This window comes from Mobula birostris, chromosome 13 (assembly GCF_030028105.1).
Source record: "Mobula birostris isolate sMobBir1 chromosome 13, sMobBir1.hap1, whole genome shotgun sequence".
Classification (NCBI taxonomy): Eukaryota; Metazoa; Chordata; class Chondrichthyes; order Myliobatiformes; family Myliobatidae; genus Mobula; species Mobula birostris.
Window position 1 is genome coordinate 102,573,194 of NC_092382.1, and position 25,857 is coordinate 102,599,050.

Below are 25,857 nucleotides of genomic sequence, written 5' to 3' on the forward strand. Positions count from 1 at the left end.
TCATCACCCTTTCCCTGGCCTCCTCTCTCCTCCCCTTCCTTCCTCTTCTCGCAGCACACCATCCGATCACACACACACACACACACCATCTCCGAGAGACACACTCCATTCGAGAGTACTGGAACGCCGAGGGCCGGGTAGTGGTGAGTGGGGAGATCGGGAGAGGGAGCTTCGCTCTGTGTCTGACCCTAAGATAGTGTGATGCGACACTGTGGAGGGAGCTTCACTCTGTGTCTGTCCCCGCGAGTGTGTGGTGGGACGGTGTGGAGGGAGCTTCACTCTGAGTCTTTCCCTGGGAGTGTGTGGTGGGATTGCATGGACAGAGCCTCGCTTTGTCTCTGACTTACAGTCATGGGTCAGTGGGCTCCGATCAGAGAGAGTGAGCAAGAAAATGGTAACTCACACGTTCTGCTCGAAAGGCTGCAATCTTAACACCTTTTCCGTGGCCTCCACTCTCCTCCCCTTCCTTCCTCTTCTCTCAGCACACCACTCCTTCTCTATGATTCTAAAGTGAGTGAGTGAGCAGCCGGAGATCAGGGTCCATATCGGTACGAACGATAGCGGCATGAATAGGCAGGTGTTCTGCACAGTGCGGTCAGGGATTTAGGCATTAAAGTAAAGGACAGGGCCGCTGCCCAACCCACCGATGTCAGGCACAGGAAGGCCACACAGTTTAGCAAGAGTTCAAGAGTTGCTTTAGGTGGGAGGGCTTCAGAATTTGCGATCAGTGCGTCTATTCCAAGAAAGGAGGGATCTGTTTCTGATTCATACTCATAGGTCAGAAGATTTCGGCGTTCAAATAGACTTGAGATAGGGAGCAAGAAAATGGTAACTCACACGTTCTGTTCCAAAGTCTGCAATATGAACACCCTTTCTGTGGCCTCCACTCTCCTCCCCTTCCTTCCTCTTCTCTCAGCACACCACTCCTTCTCTCTGGTTCCTAAGCGGGCGGGTCAGCGGTCGGAGGTCCTGGCCCATATCGGTACCAATAACGTTGGTATGAATCGGGAGGTGCTTCTGCAAAGTCAGGTCAGAGATTTAATTACTAAATTAAAGGATCGGACCACTATCCGTCACATTATTTCCTGACCTAGGAAGACTATACAGTTTAGCTCGTGGCTCAGGAGTTGATGTGGGTGGGAGGTCTTCAGAATTGTGTATCTTTTTTCCAAGGAAGGTGGGATCTGTACATAAGAGATACAAGGCGATTTACACCTAAACTGGAGTGGGACTGATATCTGAGCTGGACGATTTGCCAGGACTGTGCAGGAGAGGTTGGTGCACAGTTGTTAAACTGGAGTTGCAGGGGGCTGGGATTCAGAGCTTCAGAGCAGATAACGAGTCGGTGTGGAGACAGATGTTGGAAAGGCCTCAGGCAAAGGCAACTATCATAAGGATGTTCATGATGCGACTGGTGTCCTGTGCTGCGTATAATTCCATGCAGGAACTTTTTAAGAAAGGCAGGTGAGCTCAGGGCATGAATCAACACATTGAATCATGATAGTGTAACCATTATTGAGAATTGATTGTAAGAGGAGAAAGCAGGACAGCACAATTTTTTTCTGGGTTCCCTATTTTTAAACGGGATATAGTGAGGGATAAAGGAGGAGGGCTGACATTACTGGGCAGAGAAAATCTCACAGCCGTGCACAGTCAGAAGAGATAAAATAACTCGTGTAAGTGAGGCGGTGTGGGTGGAAATGAAGATTATGAAATGTATTACAATGTTCATGGGGCTACATTATAGACCAGCCGGCAGTCCGCTGGATTAGTAGGCATACATCTGCGGAGAGATCGCAGACTGTTGCAGGGAATATAAGATTGTGGTAACCGGTTTATTTTAACTTTCCACGTATTAGCTGAGTCTCATCCTGCAAAAGGCGCAGTGGGATAGAGTTTATCAAAAAAGTTCAGGGAATTTTCCTTAATCAGTATGTAAAGGTCCCAACAAGAAACATCAAAACTTGATCTCCTACTGCGGAATGAGGCAGGTCAGGTTTGTACAGGGGTACACTTTGTACCGAGTGAACATAGAACCTAGAACATAGCATAGTACAGCACAGTACAGGCCCTTGGGCCCACAATGTTGTGTCGACACTCAAACCCTGCATCTCATATAAGATCCCAACTTAAATTCCTCCATATACCTGTCCAGTAGTCTCTTAAACTTCACGAGTGTATCTGCCTCCACCACTGACTCAGGCAGTGCATTCCACGCACCAACCACTCTCTGTGTAAAAAACCTTCCTCTAATATCCCCCTTGAACTTCCCACCCCTTACCTTAAAGCCATGTCCTCTTGTATTGAGCAGTGGTGCCCTGGGGAAGAGGTGCTGGCTATCCACTCTATCTATTCCTCTTATTATCTTGTACACCTCTATCATGTCTACTCTCATCCTCCTTCTCTCCAAAGACTAAAGCCCTAGCTCCCTTAATCTCTGATCATAATGCATACTCTCCAACCAGGCAGTATCCTGGTAAATCTCCTCTGTACCCTTTCCAATGCTTCCACATCCTTCCTATAGTGAGGCGACCAGAACTGGAAACAATATTCCAAGTGTTTTATAGAGCTGCGTCATTACATCACGACTCTTAAACTCTATCCCTCGACTTATGAAAGCTAACTAAGCTTTCTTAACTACCCTATCCACCTGTGAGGCAACTTTCAGGGATCTGTGGACATGTACCCCCAGATCCCTCTGCTCCTCCACACTATCAAGTATCCTGCCATTTACTTTGTAATCTGCCTTGGAGTGATTATAGATCCATTTGTCTCGAGGTAATTATTGAAAAGGATTGGACGGTCCCAACCAGAGAGAGCGAGGAATACTTGATCTCCTACTGCGGAATGACACAAGGCAGTCCTCCACACTATCCACAACACGCCCAACCTTTGTGTCATCAGCAAATTTACTAACATGTCCCTCCACTTCCTCATCCAGGTAATTTATAAAAATCACAAATAGTAGGACCTCAGGGTCGCGGAGCAGATCCCTGAGGCACACCACTGATCAGCAGCCTTCATGCAGGGTATGACGTGCCTACAACCACTCTTTGTTCCCCTTGTATCCCATATCTCTTTACTTTCTCAAAAGCCTTGCATGGGGTACCTTATCAAATGCTTTGCTGAGATACTTATGCACTACATCTACTGCTCTAACTTCATCAATGTGTTATGGCACATCACCTAAAAAAACTCAATCAGGCTCGGAAGGCACGACCTACCTTTGACCAAGACATGCTGACTATTCCTAAACATATTATGCCTCTCCAAAGACTTTCCTGAGACTCCAGGACACCTTCTTTCTATAAACCTACATGCCCAAGCTTTTCCGTCCGCTGAAAGTCATCCCTACAATCGCCAAATTCCTTTTCGTTGTGAATACTGAAGCAAGTTATTCGTTAAGTACGTCTGCTATCTCCCACGGCTCCATACGCACTTTTCCACTCACCCACTGAGAGACCTGACACTTGACCACGTGCATTTCCCAATACCAGATCAAGTACAGCCTCCCCTCCTGTAGCCGTGAAGCTATCCCTGAGCAGCAGTGCAAAGCCTCAACACCCTTGCCTCCACCCTCCGCCCCGTACTTTCTGAAACAGCTAAAGCCCTGCACTCTAATTAACCATTCCTGATACTCAGTCATCCAGCTCTGTGTAATCGACCCAACACGATAGCTCCAAGTACAGATCCACGCTCTGGGCTCATCCGCTTTGTTCAAAGCTAGAACTTACCGGTGTGAATTGGGGTGATGTTGTTGCAGTGAAATGTACTATGGACATGTGTTCGATGTTTAGGGATCTCTTGCAGGATGTTAGGGATAAATTTGTCCCGATGAGGAAGATACAGAATGGTAGGGTGAAGGAACCATGGGTGACAAGTGAGGTGGAAAATCTAGTCAGGTGGAAGAAGGCAGCATACATGAGGTTGAGGTAGCGAGGATCAGATAAGTGACACAAATCCCTCCGACGTTCCTTCATTCCCCACTCCCCCCTCCTTTGCTTCTTCCTTCCTCCCATTTCTATTCTTCTCTCCCCCTTCGTCTTTGCTTCTATCGTCTACATTCCTTTCCCTTCATCCCTCCCCTTCTCGCACTCCACTTTCCGCCTTGTACCACATACTCACTCCTCTCTATTCTCCTCTCCGCTCCCTCCAACACCCTCTCTTTCTCCATCGGCTTCACTCTTACTTTTCCTTCTCTCCCTCCTCTCTCCCACCACTCTCCCATCACGCCCTGTTCTCTCATTACCTCTACCTACTCAGTCCACCTCCACACAGTTCCCCCTCGCTCTCTGCCGACCCCCAATCTCCCCACTCTGTCCCTCCAACTCTTTCTCCTCAGTCTCACTAGTCCTCCCGCGCCACTCTTAGCTCCGACGACCACCCTCTCGCAAAAACTCAGTCTCTCCAAATCCACATTTACCGCCACCACCTGCTTTTGTTTCCTCTTTTTATCAGCTATTCATCTGGTGTTTGCTGGTTTCGATCTGACTCCTTGTCAAAACTCCTTGTCTTCCTCTGACAATAGTCACGTCCCGTTCCTGAGCTCAGAGACGCGTGTAATCCTCGACAGGATGGACGACAGCGAGACTCACAGGAATGCGAAGTTCGCCAAGACGGACACACGGTCTGCTCCCCGAGGTGAGAGGGGTAGAAACACGGAGAGAGGGAGTTTCATTCTCTGTTTGTCCACGAGGCAGTGTGATGGGACACTGTGGAAGGAGCTTCCCTCTACGTCTGATCATACAACGGGGGTGGTGTGATACAACAGTGCACAAGGAGTTTTTCTCTGTTTCTGACCCCGAGAGTGTACGGTGGGACGGTGTGCAGGGAGCTTCACTCTGTGTCTGACCCCGGGAGTGTATGATGCGACGGTGTGGAGGGAGATTCACTCTGTGTCTGACCACAGAAAAGTTGGAAGGGAGCTAACACTCTGTGTCTGACCTCGGGAACGTGTGATGGGACGGTGTGGAGGGAAGTTCACTCTGTTCCTGACACCGGGAGCATGTGATCGCACAGTATGGAGTTAGCTTCACTCAGTTTCCGGCCTAGGACTGTGCGATGCGACGCTGCAGAGGGAAATTCACTGTGTCTGACCCCGGGAGTCAGACCCTGAGTCTGATCCTGGCGTGGTGTGGAGTGAATTTCACTGTGTGTGTGATGCCGGGAGTGTGTAATGAGACGGTGTTGAGGGAGCCTCAGGCAGTTTCTAACCCTTACTCTTTTTTGTCCAAGCTGAACCTGATGTATCGTATGCAGAACTTAAATTCAAGACCCGCTCTCAGCTCCAGGTCCGGACAGATGCAGGTCAGTTTCACTTTGCTAGTTTGACGTTGCTCATGAGTCCGTCGAAAGGTTTTCGGGCAAAAATGTCATTAATCCTAACGATTCCCTGTTTAGAACATAGAACATAGAATAATACAACACAGTACAGGCCTTTCGGCCCATAATGCTGTGCCGACTCTCAAACCCTACTTCCCATGTAAGCCAACACCATAATTTCCACCATATAGCTGTCTCGTAGACCCTTAAACGTCACTAGTGTATCTGTCTCCACCACTGACTCAGGCAGTGCATTCCACGCACCAACCACTCTCTGAGTAAATAAAAATCCTCCTCTAATATTCTCCTTGCACTTCCCACCCCTTACCTTAAAGCCATGTGCTCTTGTGTTGAGCAGTGGTGCCCTGGGGAAGAGGCGCTGGCTATCCACTCTATCTATTCCTCTTATTACCTTGTACAACTCTATTGTGTCTCCTCTCATCCTCCTTCTCTCCAAAGAGTAAAGCCCTAGCTCCCTTAATCTCTGATCATAATGCATTCTCTCTAAACCAGGCAGCGCCCTGGTAAATCTCCTCTGTACCCATTCTAATGCTTCCACATCCTTCCTATAGTGAGGCGACCAGAACTGGACACAGTACTCCAAGTGTGGCTTAAGCGGAGATTTATAGAGCTGCATCATTACATCGCGACTCTTAAACTCTATCCCTCGACTTATGAAAGCTAACACCCCATAAGCTTTCTTAACTACCCTATCCACCTGTGAGGCAACTTTCGGGGATCTGTGGACATGTACCCCGAGATCCCTCTGCTGCTCCACACTACCAAGTATCCTGCCATTTACTTTGTACTCTGCCTTGGAGTTTATCCTTCCAAAGTGTACCACGTCACACTTCTCCGGGTTGAATTCCATCTGTCACTTCTCAGTCCACTTCTGCATCCTATCAGTGTCTCTCCGCAATCTTTGACAATCCTCTACATAATGTACAGCACCACTAACCTTTGTGTCGTCTGCAAACTTGCCATCCCACCTTCTATCCACACATCCATGTCGTTAATAAAAATCACGAAAAGTAGAGGTCCCAGAACAGATCCTTGTGGGATACCACTAGTCACAATCCTCCAGTCAAAATATACTCCCTCCAACACGACCCTCTGCCTTCTACATGCAAGCCAATTCTGGATCCACCTAGCCAAACTTCCCAGGATCCCATGCCTTCTGACTTTCAGAATAAGCCTACCGTGTGGAACCTTGTCAAAACCCTTCGTAAAATCCATGTAGATGACATCCACTGCACTACCCTCATCTATATGCCTGGTCAACTGCTTAAAGAATTCTATCAGGCTTGTAAAACACGATCTGCCCTTCACGAAGACATGCTGACTGTCCCTGATCAAATCATGATTCTCTAAATGCCCAGAAATCCTATCTCTAAGAATCTTTTCCAGCAGCTTTCCCACCACAGACGTAAGGTTCAATGGTCTACAATTACCCGGACTATACCTGCTACCTTTTTTGAACAAAGGGACAACATTCGCCTCCCTCCAATCCTCGGGTACCATTCCCGTCGACAACGAGGACATAAAGATCCTAGCCAGTCTCAGTAATCTCTTCCGTCGACACGTGGAGCAGCCTGGCGAATATTCCGTCAGGCCCCGGGGACTGATCTGTCCTAATGTATTTTAACAACTCCAACACCTCTTCTTCCTTAATATCAACATGCTCCAGAACATCAACCTCACTCATATAGTTCTCACCATCAAGTTCCCTCTCATTGGTGAATACCGAAGAGAAGTACTCATTCAGGACCTCGCTCAATTCCACAGCCTCCAGGCACATCTTCCCATCTTTATCTCTAATCGGTCCTACCTTCACTCCTGTCATCCTTTTTTTCTTCACATAATTGAAGAATGCCTTGGGGTTTTCCTTTACCCTACTCGCCAAGGCCTTCTCATGCCCCCTTCTTTCTCTTCTCAGCCCTTTCTTAAGTTCCTTTCTTGCTTCCTTATATTTCTCAATAGACCCATCTGATCCTTGTTTTCTAAACCACATGTCGGCTGCCTTCTTCCACCTGACTTAGTTTTCTACCTCATTTGTCACCCGTGGTTCCTTCACCCTCCCATTCTTTATCTTCCTCACCGGGAAAAATTTATCCCTAACATCCTGCAAGAGGTCTATAACATTGACCACGTGCCCATAGTACATTTCCCTGCAAAAACATCATCCCAATTCACAGCCGCAAGTTCTAGCCTCATAATTTGCCCTTGCCCAATTAAAAAAAAATCCTGTCCTCTCTAATTCTCTCCTATCCCATGTTAATGCTAAAGGCCATGGAGCGGTGGTCACTGTCCCCCAGATGCTCACCCACTGAGAGATCTGTGACCTGTCCTGGTTCATTACCTAGTACTAGATCTATTATTGCAGGATGAGTCGGAGGGAATTTGTCGCTGAGGCGGCTGGGAGCGAGGAATGTGAGGGCGTGGAGGTGTCAGTGGGGACGGTGCGCTTTCAGAAGGGCGGAGTGGAGAGAGCGCCATGGGAGGGCGGTACAGAACGAGGGCTGTGGATCGGGGTGAAGTGAGAATAGTGTGGGAGGATTGAATGTCATCGGAGGGGCTGTGTTGTGGGAGCGTCTTGGTCGGGACGGTGAGGTGGAAATGTAACTGAGGGGAGAGCCCTGAGAGGTCGAAGGAGGGAGCTCTGTGGGATGGCAGCTGAATAAGGAACGCCGTGGGCAGGCGGTGATGAAGGACAGCTCTATAAAATTTTAGAATCTCTCTCTCCCCCTTCTCTCATCTCTCGCCCCTCTCTCTCTTCTCCCTCCTCTCTGTCCGATCTCCAGCTGTATCCCTTCGATTCTCTTTTCCCTCACTTTCTCTCTCACCCACTCTATCCTTCTCTTTCCCTCTTTCCCCCCTACTCATGCCCTCTCCTCTCGCTCGTCCTCTGTCCGGTTTGTTCCTCATCTCAGCCTCTCATTTCTCCTCTCTCCATTCTCTTGCCCTCAAACCCGTCCCTCTATCGGCCCATTGACTCTCTTTCCCTCTTTCAATCTCTCGTTCCTCTCCCCTACTCTGCCACTGACGCAATCTGTTCCATTCTCTCTCTCTCTCTCTTTCCCTCTGTCTCCTCTCCCGCTCACACTTTCCCTCTCTCTTCCTCCTTTTTTCCGTCTTCTCTCTGCTCCTCCCTCTCCACTCGTACTCGTTCGTTCTCTCCGCTCTATACCCATCTCTAAACCTCTCTCTCCTCCTTCCCTATTCTCTCTTCCCTCTCTCACTGCCCACTTTCTCAATCCTCTCCCCTCTGTCACAGTACCACGGTCTCCCACTCTCGCTCTCCCCTTCGCAGTCTCGCTGACTTGGTCTCTTCCACCATCTCCCTCCAACTTCGATCACGCATGTCGCAGCCACCTCATCGATCCATTTTACTCTGTCTTCCCTCACCCGTCTTGCTGTCTCCCATCCCCGTTGCTTACCTCCTCTATCCATACTAATCCCCCGCTGTCCCTCATGCTTTAGCACTCTCTCTCACATTCTCTCGCTTTCTCTACCAGATGGTCTAACCCCCATCTACTCAGAGCTGAACTTTCGGAAAGACGACGTCCCCATCAATGAGATTGAGGATCCTCCCATTGCTTCGGCACCCGGCAGGTTGCCAGACACGGAACAAACAGGTCAGATTTCTCAAACGTGACGTCATTCTGGAGGGATGACGTGTCAGATACCCAAGTGGCCAAGTGTGTAATGCGTCCGCCTCTCTGTCAGCTCGTTGCACAGACTGACCATCATCTCGATACCAAAAGGTTCTCGATCGGCACCCCAATTAAATCTCTTTCCTCTCTCACCTTAATCCTGTGCGCTCTGGTGGCCCTCGGTTCCAAGTTCAGCGAAAATAACCTTGAACGTCAACTCTGTCTGTGCCCATCCTGGCTTTAGAACCCCCTGAAGGGTCATTCCTGATCTACAACGTATAAAGTCGCAACCAGCCGAACTTTTCTTCGTAGCTCAGTCCCTGTAGTCCCAGCAACATCTCCCTCTGCACTCTTGCCTTTTCGTTTGCATCTTTCCTGGAGCAGGACGATCAAGGCTGAATAACATACACCTTGTGCGGCCTTACCGACGTCCTGTACAACTGCAACATGGCCTCCCGTTTCTGACGGTCTTATGGTCTAATGATTCTCCAGAGCGGTACACATTCTGGGACCTAACATCCACCTGATCAACCCTTCACAATTAAAATTAGTCAGATAGATCTCTTTGTGTTCCATATCTTCCTTCAGAATAGACAGCTATCTGGGACTGCTTAATTGCCCTGTTATAGTCTACTCTCCGTGCCGGCTCTGTCTTATCCGGTCAAATCAGCCCGACAACTCACTCTGATTCTCATCGAGAATCTTCCTGCCTCTTCTATCTTCCACCCGCCCGTTCATCCCCTCGCAACCCTCTATCAGATCTCATTGTCCCTTCTGTATCTCTACCAGCCTTATCTTCCATCTTCCAGAGCGATCTACCTTCAGGGACCTTGTGAATGGATGTGTTAAAGTCAGTGTGCAGTATGTCTACCAAATCGAGCAAATCAATCCGTCAAATCTCCCAGGTCGCCACAACGTTAGTCTTGCGGGACCATGGATCTGCGCCTGGAAAGTCTTCACTCTCCTGGGCGTAGGCGTGGGCAAGGTTGTATGGAAGACCAGCAGTTGCCCATGCTGCAAGTCTCCCCTCTCCACGACACCAGTGTTCTCCAAGGGAAGGAGGTTAGGACCCATAACGCTTGACACCAGTGTCGGCGCACGGGTCGCCACACCATCATACAGAGTAACCTACAAATTGGAAACATGAAATGCCTTATTGAGATCCCGTCCTGGTTCCTCACTCAAAATATACAAACTGCTCCGCCATTAACCACATGGAACTGTAGAGCACTGTGGACACAGCTGTGAACATCTCCGAAACCCGAAACCAGCCTCCCCTCCAGGAACTTTGTCAGCATTTTCTGCTATCTCGGTAAATCAGCTAGCATCATCAAAAATCCACATCTGCACAGGCCAGCCCATCTCTCTTCTGCAGTAAACCCATGGAAAGGAGGAAATGAAAGCATGTATCATCAGAACATAGAAATCTACAGTACATGGCAAGCCCTTCGGCCCACAATGTTATTCCGACTATCTAACGTACTACAGTGACTGCCTAGAATTTCTCTAGCCGCAAGACAGTCATATAATCAATGTGTGAAAAAAAGAACAAAGTTTTAACAATAATATAGCGGGGAGCAAAAATAGTGTGCAGTTGACCCTCTATCTTTTTCCTCTCTCTCACCAATTCTATCTCGCTCCCTCTGTCCCGCTCTCTGCTACTCCCATTCTACATGTCTCCCCTTCACTCTTTCGCTGTCGCTCTTTTTCGGGCAGCTCGTTCCATAGTTGGACCGCCGTCTGGGTGAAAAAAAAGTCGCATTCGGGTCCCCAATTAAATCTCTTTCTGCTTTCACCTCAGACCTGTGAGCTCGGGTTCTCGATTCTCCAAGCCTACAGAAAATGACTTTGCGCATTCACCTTTTCTGTGACCCTCGTGCTTTTATTCACCTCTATAAGGTCACCCCTGCGCCCATAGATGTAAAGTCCAGCCCTGCCTGACCTCTCTCCGTAACTCAGTCCTCGGCTCCCTGCAGCATCCGCTTAAATCTCCCTCTGCATTCCTTCCAGTTCAGTGACAGCAGGGCGACCGAAACTGAACACCGTACTCCCTGTGCGGCCTCACCGACGTCTTGTACAACTGCAACGTGACTCTTGCCTCCCGTACTCAGTGCCCACTCATGAAGGCCGGTGCGTCAGACGCCTTCCGCACCGCCCTGTCGACCTGTGACTTCACGCTCAGGGAACCGTGCACCTGTACCCCTCGGCCCTATGTTCTATTAAATTTCACAGGGTTACACTCGGTCACTGTGATAATTCTACCCTGTTAGTCCACTTCTTGAAATACAACAGCTAGCCCTTGTTGAATTCAACTGCATCAGCCAGCGCTCAGCCCTCTTCCCCATCTGACCGATATCCCCCGTAAGTGATACCGGTCTTCGCTTTTAACAACTCCACCAACGTTAGAGTCGTCTGCAAGCTCACCAGCAGCATCCTGTATAATCTGCTACAAATGGTCGATATATTTGTAAAAGTTCATTTGTCCCACTACCGAACTGCTGGTGAACACCGCTAGTGACGGGCATCCAGCCTGAGAAGCGATTTTCAACCTTAAAGCTTTGCCCGCACAACAAAGCCAATTTTACATCCAGTTAGCCACCCCTCTCTGCTTCGCACACCATCCTCTAGAGCGGTGTGCCATCTAGGACCTTGTTAATAGTCCTATTAAAGTCTATGTATGGTACATCTGCTATCAGTGCCAATTCTGTCTTTCCCGGTTAAATAGACCCGATTACTCTCCCTGGGTCTCAGACCATCCAGCTTCTCCCTCCCTCTTCTATTTTCCAATACCCCTCTCGTCCCCATCCCTCCCCCTATATCTGCTCCGTTCCTTGTCCGTCTCTCCCTACCTCCCTCTCTTCCATCTTCCAGAGTGATGTACAATCTGGGACCTTGTAAATGGACCTGTTCAATTCTACAAATGCCTACCAATCCGCACAAATCAGTCAGTGAAATCTCCCTGGGTTCGACACCATAATACAGAGTAGTCGACAGTGGAAAAATTTAATGCCTTATTGAGTTCCCATCCACCTCACTGCTCTGATGAAACGTCCTGGTTCCTCAATCAGAAATAGAAACTGTGACCGCAAGAAACTGTGGACACAGCTGAGCACAACTCTGAAACCAGCCTCCCCTCCCATGAGGTCTGTCTGCACACCCCGCAGACCCGATAAACAGCCAGTATCATCAAAGAACGACCCCACCCACAGCCGATATTCTCTCATCTTTACCCACACCACGGAAAGGAAGACACGAAAACATATCTCACCAGAACATAAAACATAGAACATAGAACATAGAATAGTACAGCACAGTACAGGTCCTTCGGACCACAATGCTGTGCCGACCCTCAAACACTGTCTCTCATATAAGCCCCACCTTAAATTCCTCCACATACCTGTCTAGTAGACTATTAAACCACACAAGTGCATCTGACTCCATCACTGACTCGGCAGTGCATTCCACGCACCAACCACTCTCTGTGTAAAAAACCTTCCTCTAATATCCTCCTGGAACTTCCCACCCCTTGCCTTAAAGCCGTGTCCTCTTGATTGAGTAGTGTTGCCCTGGGGAAGAGGCGCTGGCTATCCACTCTATCTATTCCTCTTAATATCTTGTACACCTCTATCATGTCTCCTCTCATCCTCCTTCTCTCCAAAGAGGAAAGCCCTAGCTCCCTTAATCTCTGATCATAATGCATACTCTCTAAACCAGGCAGCATCCTGGTAAATCTCCTTTGTACCCTTTCCAGTGCTTCCACATCCTTCCTATAGAAAGGCGACCAGTACTGGACCCAGTACTCCAAGTGGAGCCTAACCTGGGTTTTAGAGATCTGCATCATTACACGGCGACTCTAAAACACTATCCCTCGACTTATTAAATATAGCACCCCAAAAGTTTTCTTAACTACGCTAACCACCTGTGAGGCAACTTTCAAGGTAGTGTGGAAATGTACCTCCAGATCCCTCTGCTCCTCCACACTACCAAGTATCCTGCCATTTACTTTGTACTCTACCTTGGAGTTTGTTCTTCCAAAGTGTACCACTTCACATTTCGCCGGGTTGAACTCCATCTGCCACTTCGCAGTCCACTTCTGCATCGTATCAATTACTCTCTGCAATCTTTGACAATCCGTTGCAGTATCTACAATACCTTTGTGTCGTCTGCAAACTTGCTAAACCACCCTTCTGCCCCACATCCAGGTCGTTAATAAAAATCACGAACATTAGAGGTCCCAGAACAGATCCGTGTTGGACACCACTAGTCACAATCCTCCAATCTGAATGTACTCCCTCCACCACCACCCTCTGCCTTCTGCAGGCAAGGCAATTCTGAATCCACCTGGCCAAACTTCCCTGTATCCCATGTCTTCTGACTTTCTGAATAAGCCTACTGCGTGGAACCTTGTCAAATTCCTTATTAAAATCAGACCATGATTCTCAACTGCCCTGAGATCGTATCTCGAACAATCTTTTCCAACAGTTTTCCCAACACAGGCGTCAGGCTCACTGGACTATAATTACCCGGACTATCCCTGCTACATTTTTGAACAAGGGGACAACATTCGCCTCCCTCCAATCCTTCGGTACCATTCCTGTGGACATCGAGGACATTACGATCCTAACCAGAGGCTCAGAATTCTCTTCCCTCGCCTCGTGGAGCAGCCTGGGGAATATTCCTTCAGGCCCCAGGGACTTATCTGTCCTAATGTATTTTAACAACTCTAACACCTCCTCTCCCTTAATATCAACATGCTCCAGAACATCAACCTCACTCATATTGTCCTCACCATCATCAAGTTCCCTCTCATTGGTGAATACCGAAGAGAAGTATTCATCGAGGACCTCGCTCACTTCCACAGTGTCCAGGCTCATCTTCCCACCTTTATCTCTAATCGGTCCTAACTTCACTCCTGTCATCGTTTTTTTTAATTCATATAATTGAAGAATGCCTTGGAGTTTTCCTTTAGCCTACTCGCCAAGGCCTTCTCATGCCGCCTTCCTGCTCTTCTCAGCCCCCTCTTAAGCTCCTTTCTTGTTTCCCTATATTCCTCAATAGACCCATTTGATCCTTGCTTCCTAAACCTCATGCTTGCTGCTTTCTTTTAACTGACTAGGTTTTCTACCTCACTTGTCACCCATGGTTCCTTCACCCTACCGTTATTTATCTTCCTCACGGGGACAAAATTATCTCTAACATCGTGCAAGAGATCTCTAAACATCGACCACATGTCCATAGTACTTTTCCCTACAAAAACATCATCCCAATTCACACCCGCAAGTTCTAGCTTTATAGACTCATAATTTGCCCTTCCCCAATTAAAAATGTACCTGTCCTCTTTGATTCCATCCTTTTCCATGATAATGCTAGTGACCAGGGTGCGGTGGACAATGTCCCCCAAATGCTCACCCACTGAGAGAACTGTGAACTGACCCGGTTCATTACCTAGTATTAGATCTAGTAGGGCATACCCCCTACTCGGTCTGTCCACATACTGTGACAGGAATCCGTCCTGGACACACTTCACAAACTCTGCCCCATCTAAACCCTTGGAACTAATCAGGTGCCAATCAATATTAGGGAAGTTAAAGTCACCCATGATAACAACCTAGTTATTTTTGCTCCTTTCCAAAATCTGCCTCCCAATCTGCTCCCCTGTATCTCTGCTGCTACAAGGGAGCCTATAGAATACCCCCAATGGAGTAACTGCTCCCTTCCTGTTCCTGACTTCCACCCATAGTGACCCAAAAGAGGATTCTGCTACATTACCCACCCTTTCTGTAGCTGGAATAGTATCCCTGTCCAGTAATGCCACCCCTCCTCCCCCTTTTCCGCCCTGTCTATCACATTTAAAGCACTGAAATGCAGAAATATTGTGAATCCATTCCTGCCCTGGTGTCAGCCAAGTCTCTGTAATGGCCACTACATCATAATTCCATGTAATTATCCAAGCTCTCATTTCATCTCCTTTGTTCCTGATGTTTGTTGCATTGAGGTACACATATTTCAGCCCTTCTACCTTACTGTCTTTACACCGTTTAGTCTGCTTCTGTTTCCTCAAAGCCTCTCTGTATGTGAGATCTGGCTTTACTCCATGCACTTCTTTCACTGATCCATCGCTCTGGGTCCAATCCCCTTACAAATTAGTTTAAACCCTCCGAAATATGCTAGCATACCTACATGCAAAGGATATTTCTCTCCCTCGAGTTCAGGTGCAACCCATCCAATCTGTACAGATCCCACCTTCCCCAGAAGAGATCCCATTGATCCAAAAATCTAAACCCCTGCTCTCTGCACCAACTCCTCAGCCATGCATTCAACTTTCATCTTCTCCAATTCTTACAATCACTTTCACGTAGCACTGGCAGCAATCCTGAGAACGCCACCCTTGAGGTCCTGTTCTTCAGCCTTATGCCTAGTCCAGAACCTCACACATCAGGACCTCATCCCTCTTCCTGCCTATGTCGTTGGTCTCAACATGTATCACGACTTCTGGTTGCTTTCCCTCTCGTGCCAGGGTGTCGTGCACCCGGTCAGAGACATCCCGGACCCGGGCACCCGGGAGGCAGCAAACCATGCGGGTGTCCTTCTCACGTTCACAAAATCTCCTGTCTGCTCCCCTGACTATAGAGTCTCCAATGACGACAGCTCTCCTCTTCTCCATCCCACCCTTCTGCACCATCAGGTCAGACTCAGTGCCGGAGGACCTGCCTCTGTGGCTCACACCTGGACGGTCGTCCCCGGCAACAGTATCTAGGACAGTAACTTGTTGTTCAATGGAATGGCTACAGGAGTGCTCTGCACTACCTGTCTGCTCATCTTCGCTTTCCCCCCTCTGACTGTCACCCAACGACCTGCTTTCGACAGCCTAGATGCGACTAACTCCCTGTAGCTCTCATCTGTGACTGCCTCATGGAAACATGGAAATCTCATTGACCATAGAGCGCAATGTTGTGCCGGCCATGAGACCTCCTCGAGAAACGACCTCGAATTTTCCTGGCTCATAGCCCTCTATTATTTCTAAGCTGTAAGGGTCTCTTAAAATACCCTATTGTATCCGCTTCCACCACTGCCGCTGGCAGTGCATTCCACACACGCACCACTCTGTGAGAAAATCTTACCCCTCACATCCCCCTCGGTATCTAGACTATACTGAACTCTACCTCCTCGTGTTAGACACTTCAGCCCTGGGGGTGGGGGTTGGGGGCGGGATGCCTTTGGCTATCCATTCCATCAATACCCCTCATTATCTTGTACACCTCTACCCGACACTCTCATCCTCTGTCGCTCTAAGGAGAAAATACGAAGTTCAGTCATCCTATTTTCATAAGGTAGGCCCTGCAATCCAGGCAGCATCTTTGTAAGTCTCCTCTGCACTCTCTCTATAGCATCCACATCCTTCCTGTAGTGAGGTGACCAGAGCTGAACACGGTACTCCAAGGGAAGTCTGACCAGGGTCTTAAATAGCTGTAACTCGGCTGAAGCACAGCTTCTGTCGCCCTGGTATCAGACGATCACCTATTACGATAGCAGGTTCTCTTCACCTCTTGATCTGGGTACCTGCGCCCTTGTACCGTATTGCCTTCCTGCAGTGCACCTTCTCTGAAACTGTGATACTTTAGTTTGCATCGTGTTATTGACTTACCTTGTTCTACCACTTTCTGTATCTCTGGATGTAATGAGGATCTCTCCAGTTGGTGAGAATGTTAAATGCTAAGAGATAGTGCAATATTAAAGCCAAGACTGTAAACAGTTTTGATTAGCAGAGGGATCTTGCGGTCGAATGCTATTGCTCATGGTCAGGCTTTCTGATAGGGTGAAGAAGGCGTCTATCATGATTGCCATTTTTCGTCCCGATAATGAGTTCAAAACTCAGGGAGTTACGTTGCAACTTTATGAAAATCACTGATCGGGTTGCATCATGCGTTTTGAAAAGAGTTCTGGTCACCCAACGATAGGAAAGATGTCAAGTGCTTGGAATGTCTCTGGAGAGTGTTTAAAAGTCTGTGCCAGGTTTCGATGACGTGTGTTACAACGAGAGGTTGGACACTTGGGTAGTTTCCTTTGGAACAGAAGAAGCTGAGGGTAGATCTAATAATGGGTTATAAGATTATAGACAGAGTAGACAGACAGTTGCCTTTTTTTTCCCCAGAGATGTGATGTCTAATAGTAACAGGAATGCAATCGGGACAACATTGTGAGCCGAATCATCTTATGGCGTACTGTTGGCCTTTGTGTGACAAAAACATACCACTTTACTGAATCTAGGATGCTGGATGTCCTGAACACACAGGTTTTCACCCAAGTCTTTGCCGCAGACAGCAGAGATCCCAGTGCGGATCGATACATAACACCATCAGTCACGGACTGCCAACTGGCAACCGGCACATGTCTAAATTAGCACGAGCTAATTCTTAACGCAAATTCCCAACTAACTGCGAATTCCTGTCACCACAATCTTGCGAATGAATCTCCCATGAGAGGGACGTTGGCAAAGGCCTGTCTAATCTCAACTTTTCAACATCCCATTGACCTGCGCGTTTAACCCTCGATACCTTTCTACGTCGACAATTAAGTGTATCGCCGTTAATGTCTCCGCTTCTTTCGCATTTACCTTCCCAGAACCTACCCGGATTTAATCCCATCAGCAAATTCTCCACCGATCGACAGCTGATCCGCTACCCATTAAAACCATCCCGGTTGTATATTTAAAACATATTCGACCTTGAATTTCATCTTTTTTTTTCCCAAAACAAATATTTAGATGTATTTATTTATTGAAAAACTGTGCGGATCGGCCCGTCCAGGCCTTCAGACCGCGCTGCCCAGCAGTTCCCCAATCCCGGCCTAGACACTGTACATTTTACAGTGACCAATTATCTTAGCAACTGGTCTGTCTACGGATTGTGGGAGGAACCTGCAGCACCTGCCGGTCACGGGGAGAAAGTACAATCTCCCTGAGGCAGCTGCGGGAATTGAACCTGGGTCTCTGCGACTGTAAGGCGTCGTGCGAGCCACTCCCTTACCGTACGGCTCTTGCAAGCAGCCACTAAACATCCTCGTAAATCTCGTCTGCACTCTTACCAGATCAATGGAATCAGCGGGACATGTGTCATCAGATGCCAAGCCAAGGGATTTGAGCTGTCAGCGATGTCGGCGAAAAGTAGATGTGATTGAGAGAGGGAAGGGGTGATGGTGGTGGAAGTAGATGAGATTGAGAAATGGAAGAAGTGATGGTGGTGGAAGGAGAGAACACTCATGGTGGGTGGACGTAAGCCAAGAAGTGGGCCACGGTTGACTTCACACACACGCTAAATGGACTCTCTCCAGATGCGCATAAACAGGAGCCGAACGAGAATAGCGGAGATAGATCGGACGGTAAGATCTGCCTACTGTGCCTTGTTATGTGCGTCCTCGTCGCGATGATGGTCGGGCTCTCGATTTATGGTGAGTCGTATGGGCTCCGTGTGGACTTAGACCGTAAACAGAATGTAATTAAATGCTGTCGTAAAACCTCGTGACACTGACACGAAGCTCAACATGACATCGAAGCACTCTCACTGTGAAAACAACACACCACTCACCGTAACTCCAAAACAACACACCGACACACCTCTCAAGGAGACAACCGCACGCCCCTCACCATGACACGGTCACAGTAACGCTGCCACTGCCCTCACAGTCACACCGTCACGTTACGCACCGTCAAACCGTCCAGCCCACACGTGAAAACTATGCAGCCCTCACCGTGACACCGATACACCCGAAACCGTGACGCTGTCACTGCCTTCACCATAACACGGACACATCATTCACCGTGACACTGACGGCGGCGTCACCTGACAACAACACTCTCAGTGTTACAGCTTCGTCAGTCTCTGATCATTTGCGACCGAAACTACCGGAGACTTTGGAAACAGCATCAGGAGATGAACAGGACCCAGCTCCAATATCAACTAAATGTCCATGAGTTGAACTCAACACTTGAGTCCAGAATCTCAGAGTATTCCCGCATCTCCACACTCGAAAATAACATAACCGTCCTCAACTCGGACCTCTCTGTTCTGAATCGAGCGCACACCAATCTCCGTCATCAATTCAATCACGTCGACATGAAATACAAGAACATCACCGAAAGCAAAGCTCAGATTTGCCAATACCTCACCAGGAGAAGAGGTGAGACAATGTACCCCGCCTCTGTTGCTCCTCATCACAGGGGAGAGAGCGATGGGTAGAGGGTGGAGGTGGAGAGTTTAACTCTATGTCTGACAGCGGGAGTGTGTAATGGGGCGGAATGGAGGGAGATTCACTCTGTGTCTGATCCCGGGCGTGTGTGATGGGACGGTGTGGAGGGAGATTCACTCTGTGTCCGACCGGGGGAGTGTGCAATGGGGCGGCATGGAGGGAGATGAACTCTGTGTCTGACCACGGGAGTGTGTGATGGGTCGGTGTGGAGCGAGATTCACTCCGTTTCTGACCCCGGGAGTATGTGAGGGGACGGTATGGAGGAAGATTTACACTGTGTCTGACCCCGCGAGTGTGTGATGCGACGGTGTGGGGGGAGATTCACTCTGTGTCCGACGCCTGGAGTGTGTGATGGGACGGTGTGGAGGGAGATTCACTCTGTGTCTGACCCCGGGAGTGTGTGATGGGACGGTATGGAGGAAGATTTACACTGTGTCTGACCCCGGGAGTGTGTGATGCGACGGTGTGGTAGGATATTCACTTTTTCTTGTTCCTGATTTGCAGAGCAAACGTGTTTTCAGGACTGGATCAGAAAGGCAGACCGCTGTTATTTCATATCCACGTTGAAAACATCTTACATTGAAGCGAAGCAACATTGTTCAAACTTTGATGCAAGGCTACTGGAAATAAATTCGAAAGCAGAGGAGGTATGTGTCGCACCGAGAGAGGAGATATTTACAACAATCAGAATCTCCTGGGGTGAGACATAGAGTGAATCTTCCTCCACGTGGTCCCATCATAAACTACATTTGCCAGACACAGAGTGAATCTCCCTCCACACCGTACCATCACACACTCCCGGGGTCAGACTCAGAGTGAATCTCCCTCCACACCGTACCATCACACACTCCCGGGGACAGACACAGAGTGAATCTCCCTCCACACCGTCCCATCACACACTCCCGGGGTCAGACTCAGAGTGAATCTCCCTCCACACGATGCCATCACACACTTTCGGGTCAGACACAGAGTGAAGCTCCGTTCACACCGTCTCAACACACACTCCCGGGGACACACAGAGAGAGAATCTCCCAACACAGTATCCGATCACATATTCCCGAGGTCAGGCACAGAGTGAAGCTCCCTCCACACCGTCCCATCACACACATCCCGGTACAGAACCGAGTAACCCACCCTCCACACCGTGCCATGACGCACTCCCTGTGTCAGACACAGAGTGATGATGCCTCCATCTCGTCCTAACAAACTTTCGCGGAGTCAGTCAGAGAGTAAAACTCCCATAACATACTCCCAGGTATCGGACGCAGAGATGAAATCCTTCCAGAACGACCAGTCACACCTCGTGGTGACAGCTACAGAGTGACAGTCCGTCCACGGTGTTCCATCACACTTTGCCTGGGTCTGGAACAGGGTGAAACTCCCTCTAAAATGTCCTATCTCACCCTCCCGGTGTGGGACACTGAGTGAAGTCCAGTACATTACCCAGCATCACACACTGCCAAGGTCAGAAACAGAACAAAGCTCCATCAGAAGCTCCCCGGGATCAGCCTCAGAGTGGTAGTAGATAATCAGCCATGATCTCAGAATGGCGGTGCAGGCTGGGAGGGTCGAATGCTCTACTCCTGCACCTATTGTCTATTGTCTATTGATGCTCCTTCCACACCGCCCCAACACACACTCCCGGCTCAGACACAGAGTGAATCTCCCTCCGCACCGTCCCATCACACACTCACGGGGTCAGACTCAGAGTGAATCTCCCTCCACACGATGCCATCACACACTTTCGGGTCAGACACAGAGTGAAGCTCCGTTCACACCGTCTCAACACACACTCCCGGGGACACACAGAGAGAGAATCTCCCAACACAGTATCCGATCACATATTCCCGAGGTCAGGCACAGAGTGAAGCTCCCTCCACACCGTCCCATCACACACATCCCGGTACAGAACCGAGTAACCCACCCTCCACACCGTGCCATGACGCACTCCCTGTGTCAGACACAGAGTGATGATGCCTCCATCTCGTCCTAACAAACTTTCGCGGAGTCATTCAGAGAGTAAAACTCCCATAACATACTCCCAGGTATCGGACGCAGAGATGAAATCCTTCCAGAACGACCAGTCACACCTCGTGGTGACAGCTACAGAGTGACAGTCCGTCCACGGTGTTCCATCACACTTTGCCTGGGTCTGGAACAGGGTGAAACTCCCTCTAAAATGTCCTATCTCACCCTCCCGGTGTGGGACACTGAGTGAAGTCCAGTACATTACCCAGCATCACACACTGCCAAGGTCAGAAACAGAACAAAGCTCCATCAGAAGCTCCCCGGGATCAGCCTCAGAGTGGTAGTAGATAATCAGCCATGATCTCAGAATGGCGGTGCAGGCTGGGAGGGTCGAATGCTCTACTCCTGCACCTATTGTCTATTGTCTATTGATGCTCCTTCCACACCGCCCCAACACACACTCCCGGCTCAGACACAGAGTGAATCTCCCTCCGCACCGTCCCATCACACACTCACGGGGTCAGACTCAGGGTGAATCTCCCTCCACACCGTCCCATCTCACACTCCCGTGTCAGACACAGAGTGAATCTCCCTCCACACCGTCCCATCACACACTCCCGGGGTCAGACACAGAGTGAATCTCCCTCCACACCGTTCCATAACACACTCCCGGGGTCAGACACAGAGTGAATCTCCCTCCACACCGTCCCATCACACACTCCCGGGGTCAGACACAGAGTGAATCTCCCTCCACACCGTTCCATAACACACTCCCGGGGTCAGACACAGAGTGAATCTCCCTCCACACCGTCCCATCACACGCTCCCGGGTCAGACACTGAGTGAAGCTCCCACCACACCGCCCATCACACACTCCCGGGGTCAGACACAGAGTGAAGCTCCCGCCACACTGCCCCATCACACGCTCCCGGAGTCAGACACAGAGTGAAACTCCCTCCACACCGTCCCATCACACACTCCCGGGGTCAGACACAGAGTGAATCTCCCTCCACACCGTTCCATAACACACTCCCGGGGTCAGACACAGAGTGAATCTCCCTCCACACCGTCCCATCACACGCTCCCGGGTCAGACACTGAGTGAAGCTCCCACCACACCGCCCATCACACACTCCCGGGGTCAGACACAGAGTGAAGCTCCCTCCACACCGTCAAATAACACACTCCCGGGGTCAGATGCAGAGTGAATCTCCCTCCGCACCGTCCCATCACACACTCCCGAGGTCAGACACAGAGTGAAACTCCCTCCACACCGTCCCATCACACACGAGTCAGACACAGAGTGAAGCTCCAATCACATAGTCCCATCACACACTCCCAGGACGAGGCACAAGGGGTGAATCTCCCTCCACACCGTCCCATGACATACTCCCGGGGTCAAACACAGAGTGAAGCTCTCTCCAGACTGTCTCATCACACACTCCCCGGATCAGTCAAAGAATGAAACTCCCTCTTTCTCGACCATCCCATCCCACACTCCCGGGTTGAGGCATTGAGGGAAGTTCCTTCTTAAAATTAATTAAAACAATTAATTTCGCAGAATATTGTTTTCAACGCTCTCAGCCATCATTACGGCGCATACCGGTGTGGAAAATGCGAAGACGGGTGAGATTCGGATTGTTACTGCCATGTGGCTTGGGACTGGGTCAGTACGATTAGTCTGGGAAAACACTGGGGCTGTGGGAAGTGAGGGGGTCACGATCGTATATTAGATTCTGACGCAGATTGTTCAGGAAGTGTGGGGCAGTGGCATCTCTTTAGGGAGAGATACTGGTCTGTGAGGAGAAAATGGTTCAGGGGGTTAGTTTGGGGACCGACGCGTGGTTGTGTGGAAAGTGCGATTCAGTGGGATCAGTTTGCTGACGGTCTCGGTTGTCCTCCTGGAGCTGTCTTGACTCTGTTGATATTGTTTAACCTTCTTTGACAGGGAAGAGACTTCTAGTCTTATTTACAAGTATAGCACTGGAAGGTCCGTCTGCGTGAACTGCGACTCGGACGGATGGAGGAACTATTGCAATCATCAACACCGTTTCATCTGCAAGAAGTGTACACATTCGTGCACAGATATTCCTGAGAGGATCCAGGGTCTCTGTCAGCAGTCCGTAGGGCCAACTTGATTCACATTACAATCTGTTTTTCGCGCCCGTCTCTCTTCCCCTCTCTTATCCACGTCATCCTCAAATTCCCTCTTCACCCAATCTGTCCCTCCTCCAACCATTATTCCTCCACTACTCGCATCCCATTCCCCCAACACTCTCCCACATTCCTCTTTCTCCAACAATTTCTTTCTTTCTCGCCATCTCTCCCACTCTTCTCCTCTCCCTGCACCGTTCCCCACACCTCCTTCTCTGTTATCTCTCCTCCACCCACTCTCACCTCTCTCCTGTGCACTCTGCTAAACAGATTCCCGACCCTGGGGTAAAGGACTGTGCGCATTCAGTCTATCTATGCCCCTCGGGGTTTTATACACCTCTGTGGTGTCACCCGTGTTCTCCAAAGAATAAGCTCCTCACGTCAGTCCAGTCTCCACAACGCAGCCACTCGAATCCCCATAACATCCACGTAAATCTCCCTCTGTACCCTTTCCAGGTCATCTTTCCTACACCAAGGCGACCAGAACCAAATGCAGTACTCCAAGTGTGGCCTCACCAATGTCTTGTACAACTGCAATGTGACCTCCCGAATCCTATACTCAGTGACGAGCAGCGTGCCACATGTCCTGTCTGTCTGCAGCGCATATTTGTAACCGCAATCACGATCTGATCTATTGTCTGTGACTGATACCACCTGAGAGTTGATCATTTGCACAATTAGTACGGTGGAAAAATGTAAATTTTTAATGTAAGTTCCAAAAATTAATAAAAACAAAAAATAGCTGAATATCGAGGGTACTCATGGATTCAGGAAGCGTTTAATAATCTGATAGTGGAAAGGAAGTAACCTGTTTTAAATCGTTGAGTGGGGGCCGTCAGGCTCCTGTACCTCCTCCCCGATAGTACTGATGATGACAGGGCATTTCCCGGGTGGTGAGAGTCCTCAGTAATGGATGCGGTTCCTCTTGAACATGTCCCCGATGGAGGGGAGGGTTGTGCCCGCAATGGAGCTGATTGATCTAGAAACGTCTTCAGCCTCTGGCGACCCTCTGCATTGCAGCCTCCACACCAGGCGGCCATGCGACTGACCAGAATGCTCACCGCCGTACAACCTGAGACATTCGCGAGTTTTCAATGACAGACAACAACTCCTGAAACTCCTAACGTTTTAATCCCCTCTATAACGACAGATATATGGACGCTGGTGAAGGTACCTGCAGAGTCAGACTCAGACTAGAAATATCCAAGAGGACAGTAAGGAAACCCAGGAGGAAATGGATCTCGTGTGGTTGAGCACGGAGTGCTCAACACGAGTCTTTTAACTACAGACATCCCACGAGGGAATGAGGGAGGCAATAATTGTCAGGCTGAGTCTCAAATGGAAAGTAACAGCTCTCCATACTCCGGGGAACGAGAGTGACGAACCTGGATGAACGTGCCCTCGTAGGTTAAATAACATGCTGTTCCAGAAAGACATCACGGCTGCAGTCTATGATGTCCTCCTCAGGACTGCATCGAACAATTTAATTGTGCAGGTTAAGGTCCCCCATGACATCTGTTCTTCCATTCTTATATGCCCAGATGTTTCTCTGCTTCTCGCCTGTGACTCTGCAAAGATATTATTCGTTGACCAACTGACAACTCACACCAGTGATTTATTTTTTTCCCTTTACTATTAGTTATCTCTACCCAGATGGATTCAACATCCTGCTCCTTAGACTTCATATCGTCTCTCACAGTCGCCCTGATCTCATCATCAATGAAGTGTGCTACGCGTCCTCCTTGACCTTCCTGCCTATCCTTCTGTATTACCTGATATACTTGGATATTCAATTTGCCATCTCTACACCCTGCAACCAGGTCTCCATAATGGCCACTTAATCACACCCCTGTGTACTGATTTGTGCCACAAGTTCACTGACCTTATTTCGAAAACTACGGGCGTTCAGATAAAGTGATTTTACACTCATTGTGCTTTTCAAATCATGTCAACTTTCTCTCTTTACACATGAATTTTCTTCGCTTCACCTCACCCCGCTATTACCTTTCTCCTTTTTATCTTTCGATGGCGGAGGAGTCGGTGCAGGAGGGAAGGCTCCACGTCTCTGTAAAATTGGTCCTTGTTCCAGGGAAGGTGGGACCTGTTTCGACGGGAACAGTTTTGCACCTGAACTGGACGGGGACTAACATCCTTGCGGGAAGGTTTGCAAGTGCTGCTCCGGGGAGTTCAAACTGGATTCGCAGGGGGAGGGGAACCAATGTGTTAGAGCAGATAAGTGAGAGGGAGGAGGATGAAGGTCATGTGAGAACTGGAAGTATAGTGCATGGACTAAAGACAAATCTAACATATAAAGCGGCTTTGAGGAAAGAGAAGCAGAATAAACGGTGTAAAGGTACTAAGGTAGAAGGGCTAAAGTGTGCGTATTTCAATGCAAAAAGCATCAGGAACAAAGGTGATGAACTATGAGCTTGGATACATACATGGAAATATGATGTAGTGGCCATGACAGGGACTTGGCTGGCACCAAGGTAGGAATGGATTCTCAATATTCCTGGA

The 25,857-nt window shown here is 49.1% G+C and overlaps 1 protein-coding gene across 4 annotated transcripts; it reads left to right on the top strand.

Moving 5' to 3' along the window:
- Positions 1 to 53: 53 nt before the first annotated feature.
- Positions 54 to 24,079, top strand: LOC140207223 (uncharacterized). 4 transcript variants are annotated; one of them, XM_072275629.1, is made up of 9 exons: positions 54 to 143; positions 4,529 to 4,641; positions 5,236 to 5,307; positions 8,838 to 8,957; positions 18,306 to 18,422; positions 18,834 to 19,151; positions 19,725 to 19,867; positions 22,748 to 22,812; positions 23,135 to 24,079. In XM_072275629.1, the coding sequence occupies exons 2-9, from the start codon at positions 4,575 to 4,577 to the stop codon at positions 23,322 to 23,324; spliced, it is 1,092 nt and encodes a 363-aa protein (XP_072131730.1). In that variant the 5' UTR covers positions 54 to 143; positions 4,529 to 4,574; the 3' UTR covers positions 23,325 to 24,079. The 4 variants fall into 4 exon arrangements, with proteins under 4 accessions (XP_072131730.1, XP_072131732.1, XP_072131731.1 ...); XM_072275631.1 differs by having other exon boundaries at positions 22,748 to 22,852; positions 23,135 to 23,223; XM_072275632.1 differs by having other exon boundaries at positions 67 to 143; positions 4,459 to 4,641.
- The last annotated feature ends 1,778 nt before the right edge of the window (positions 24,080 to 25,857 follow it).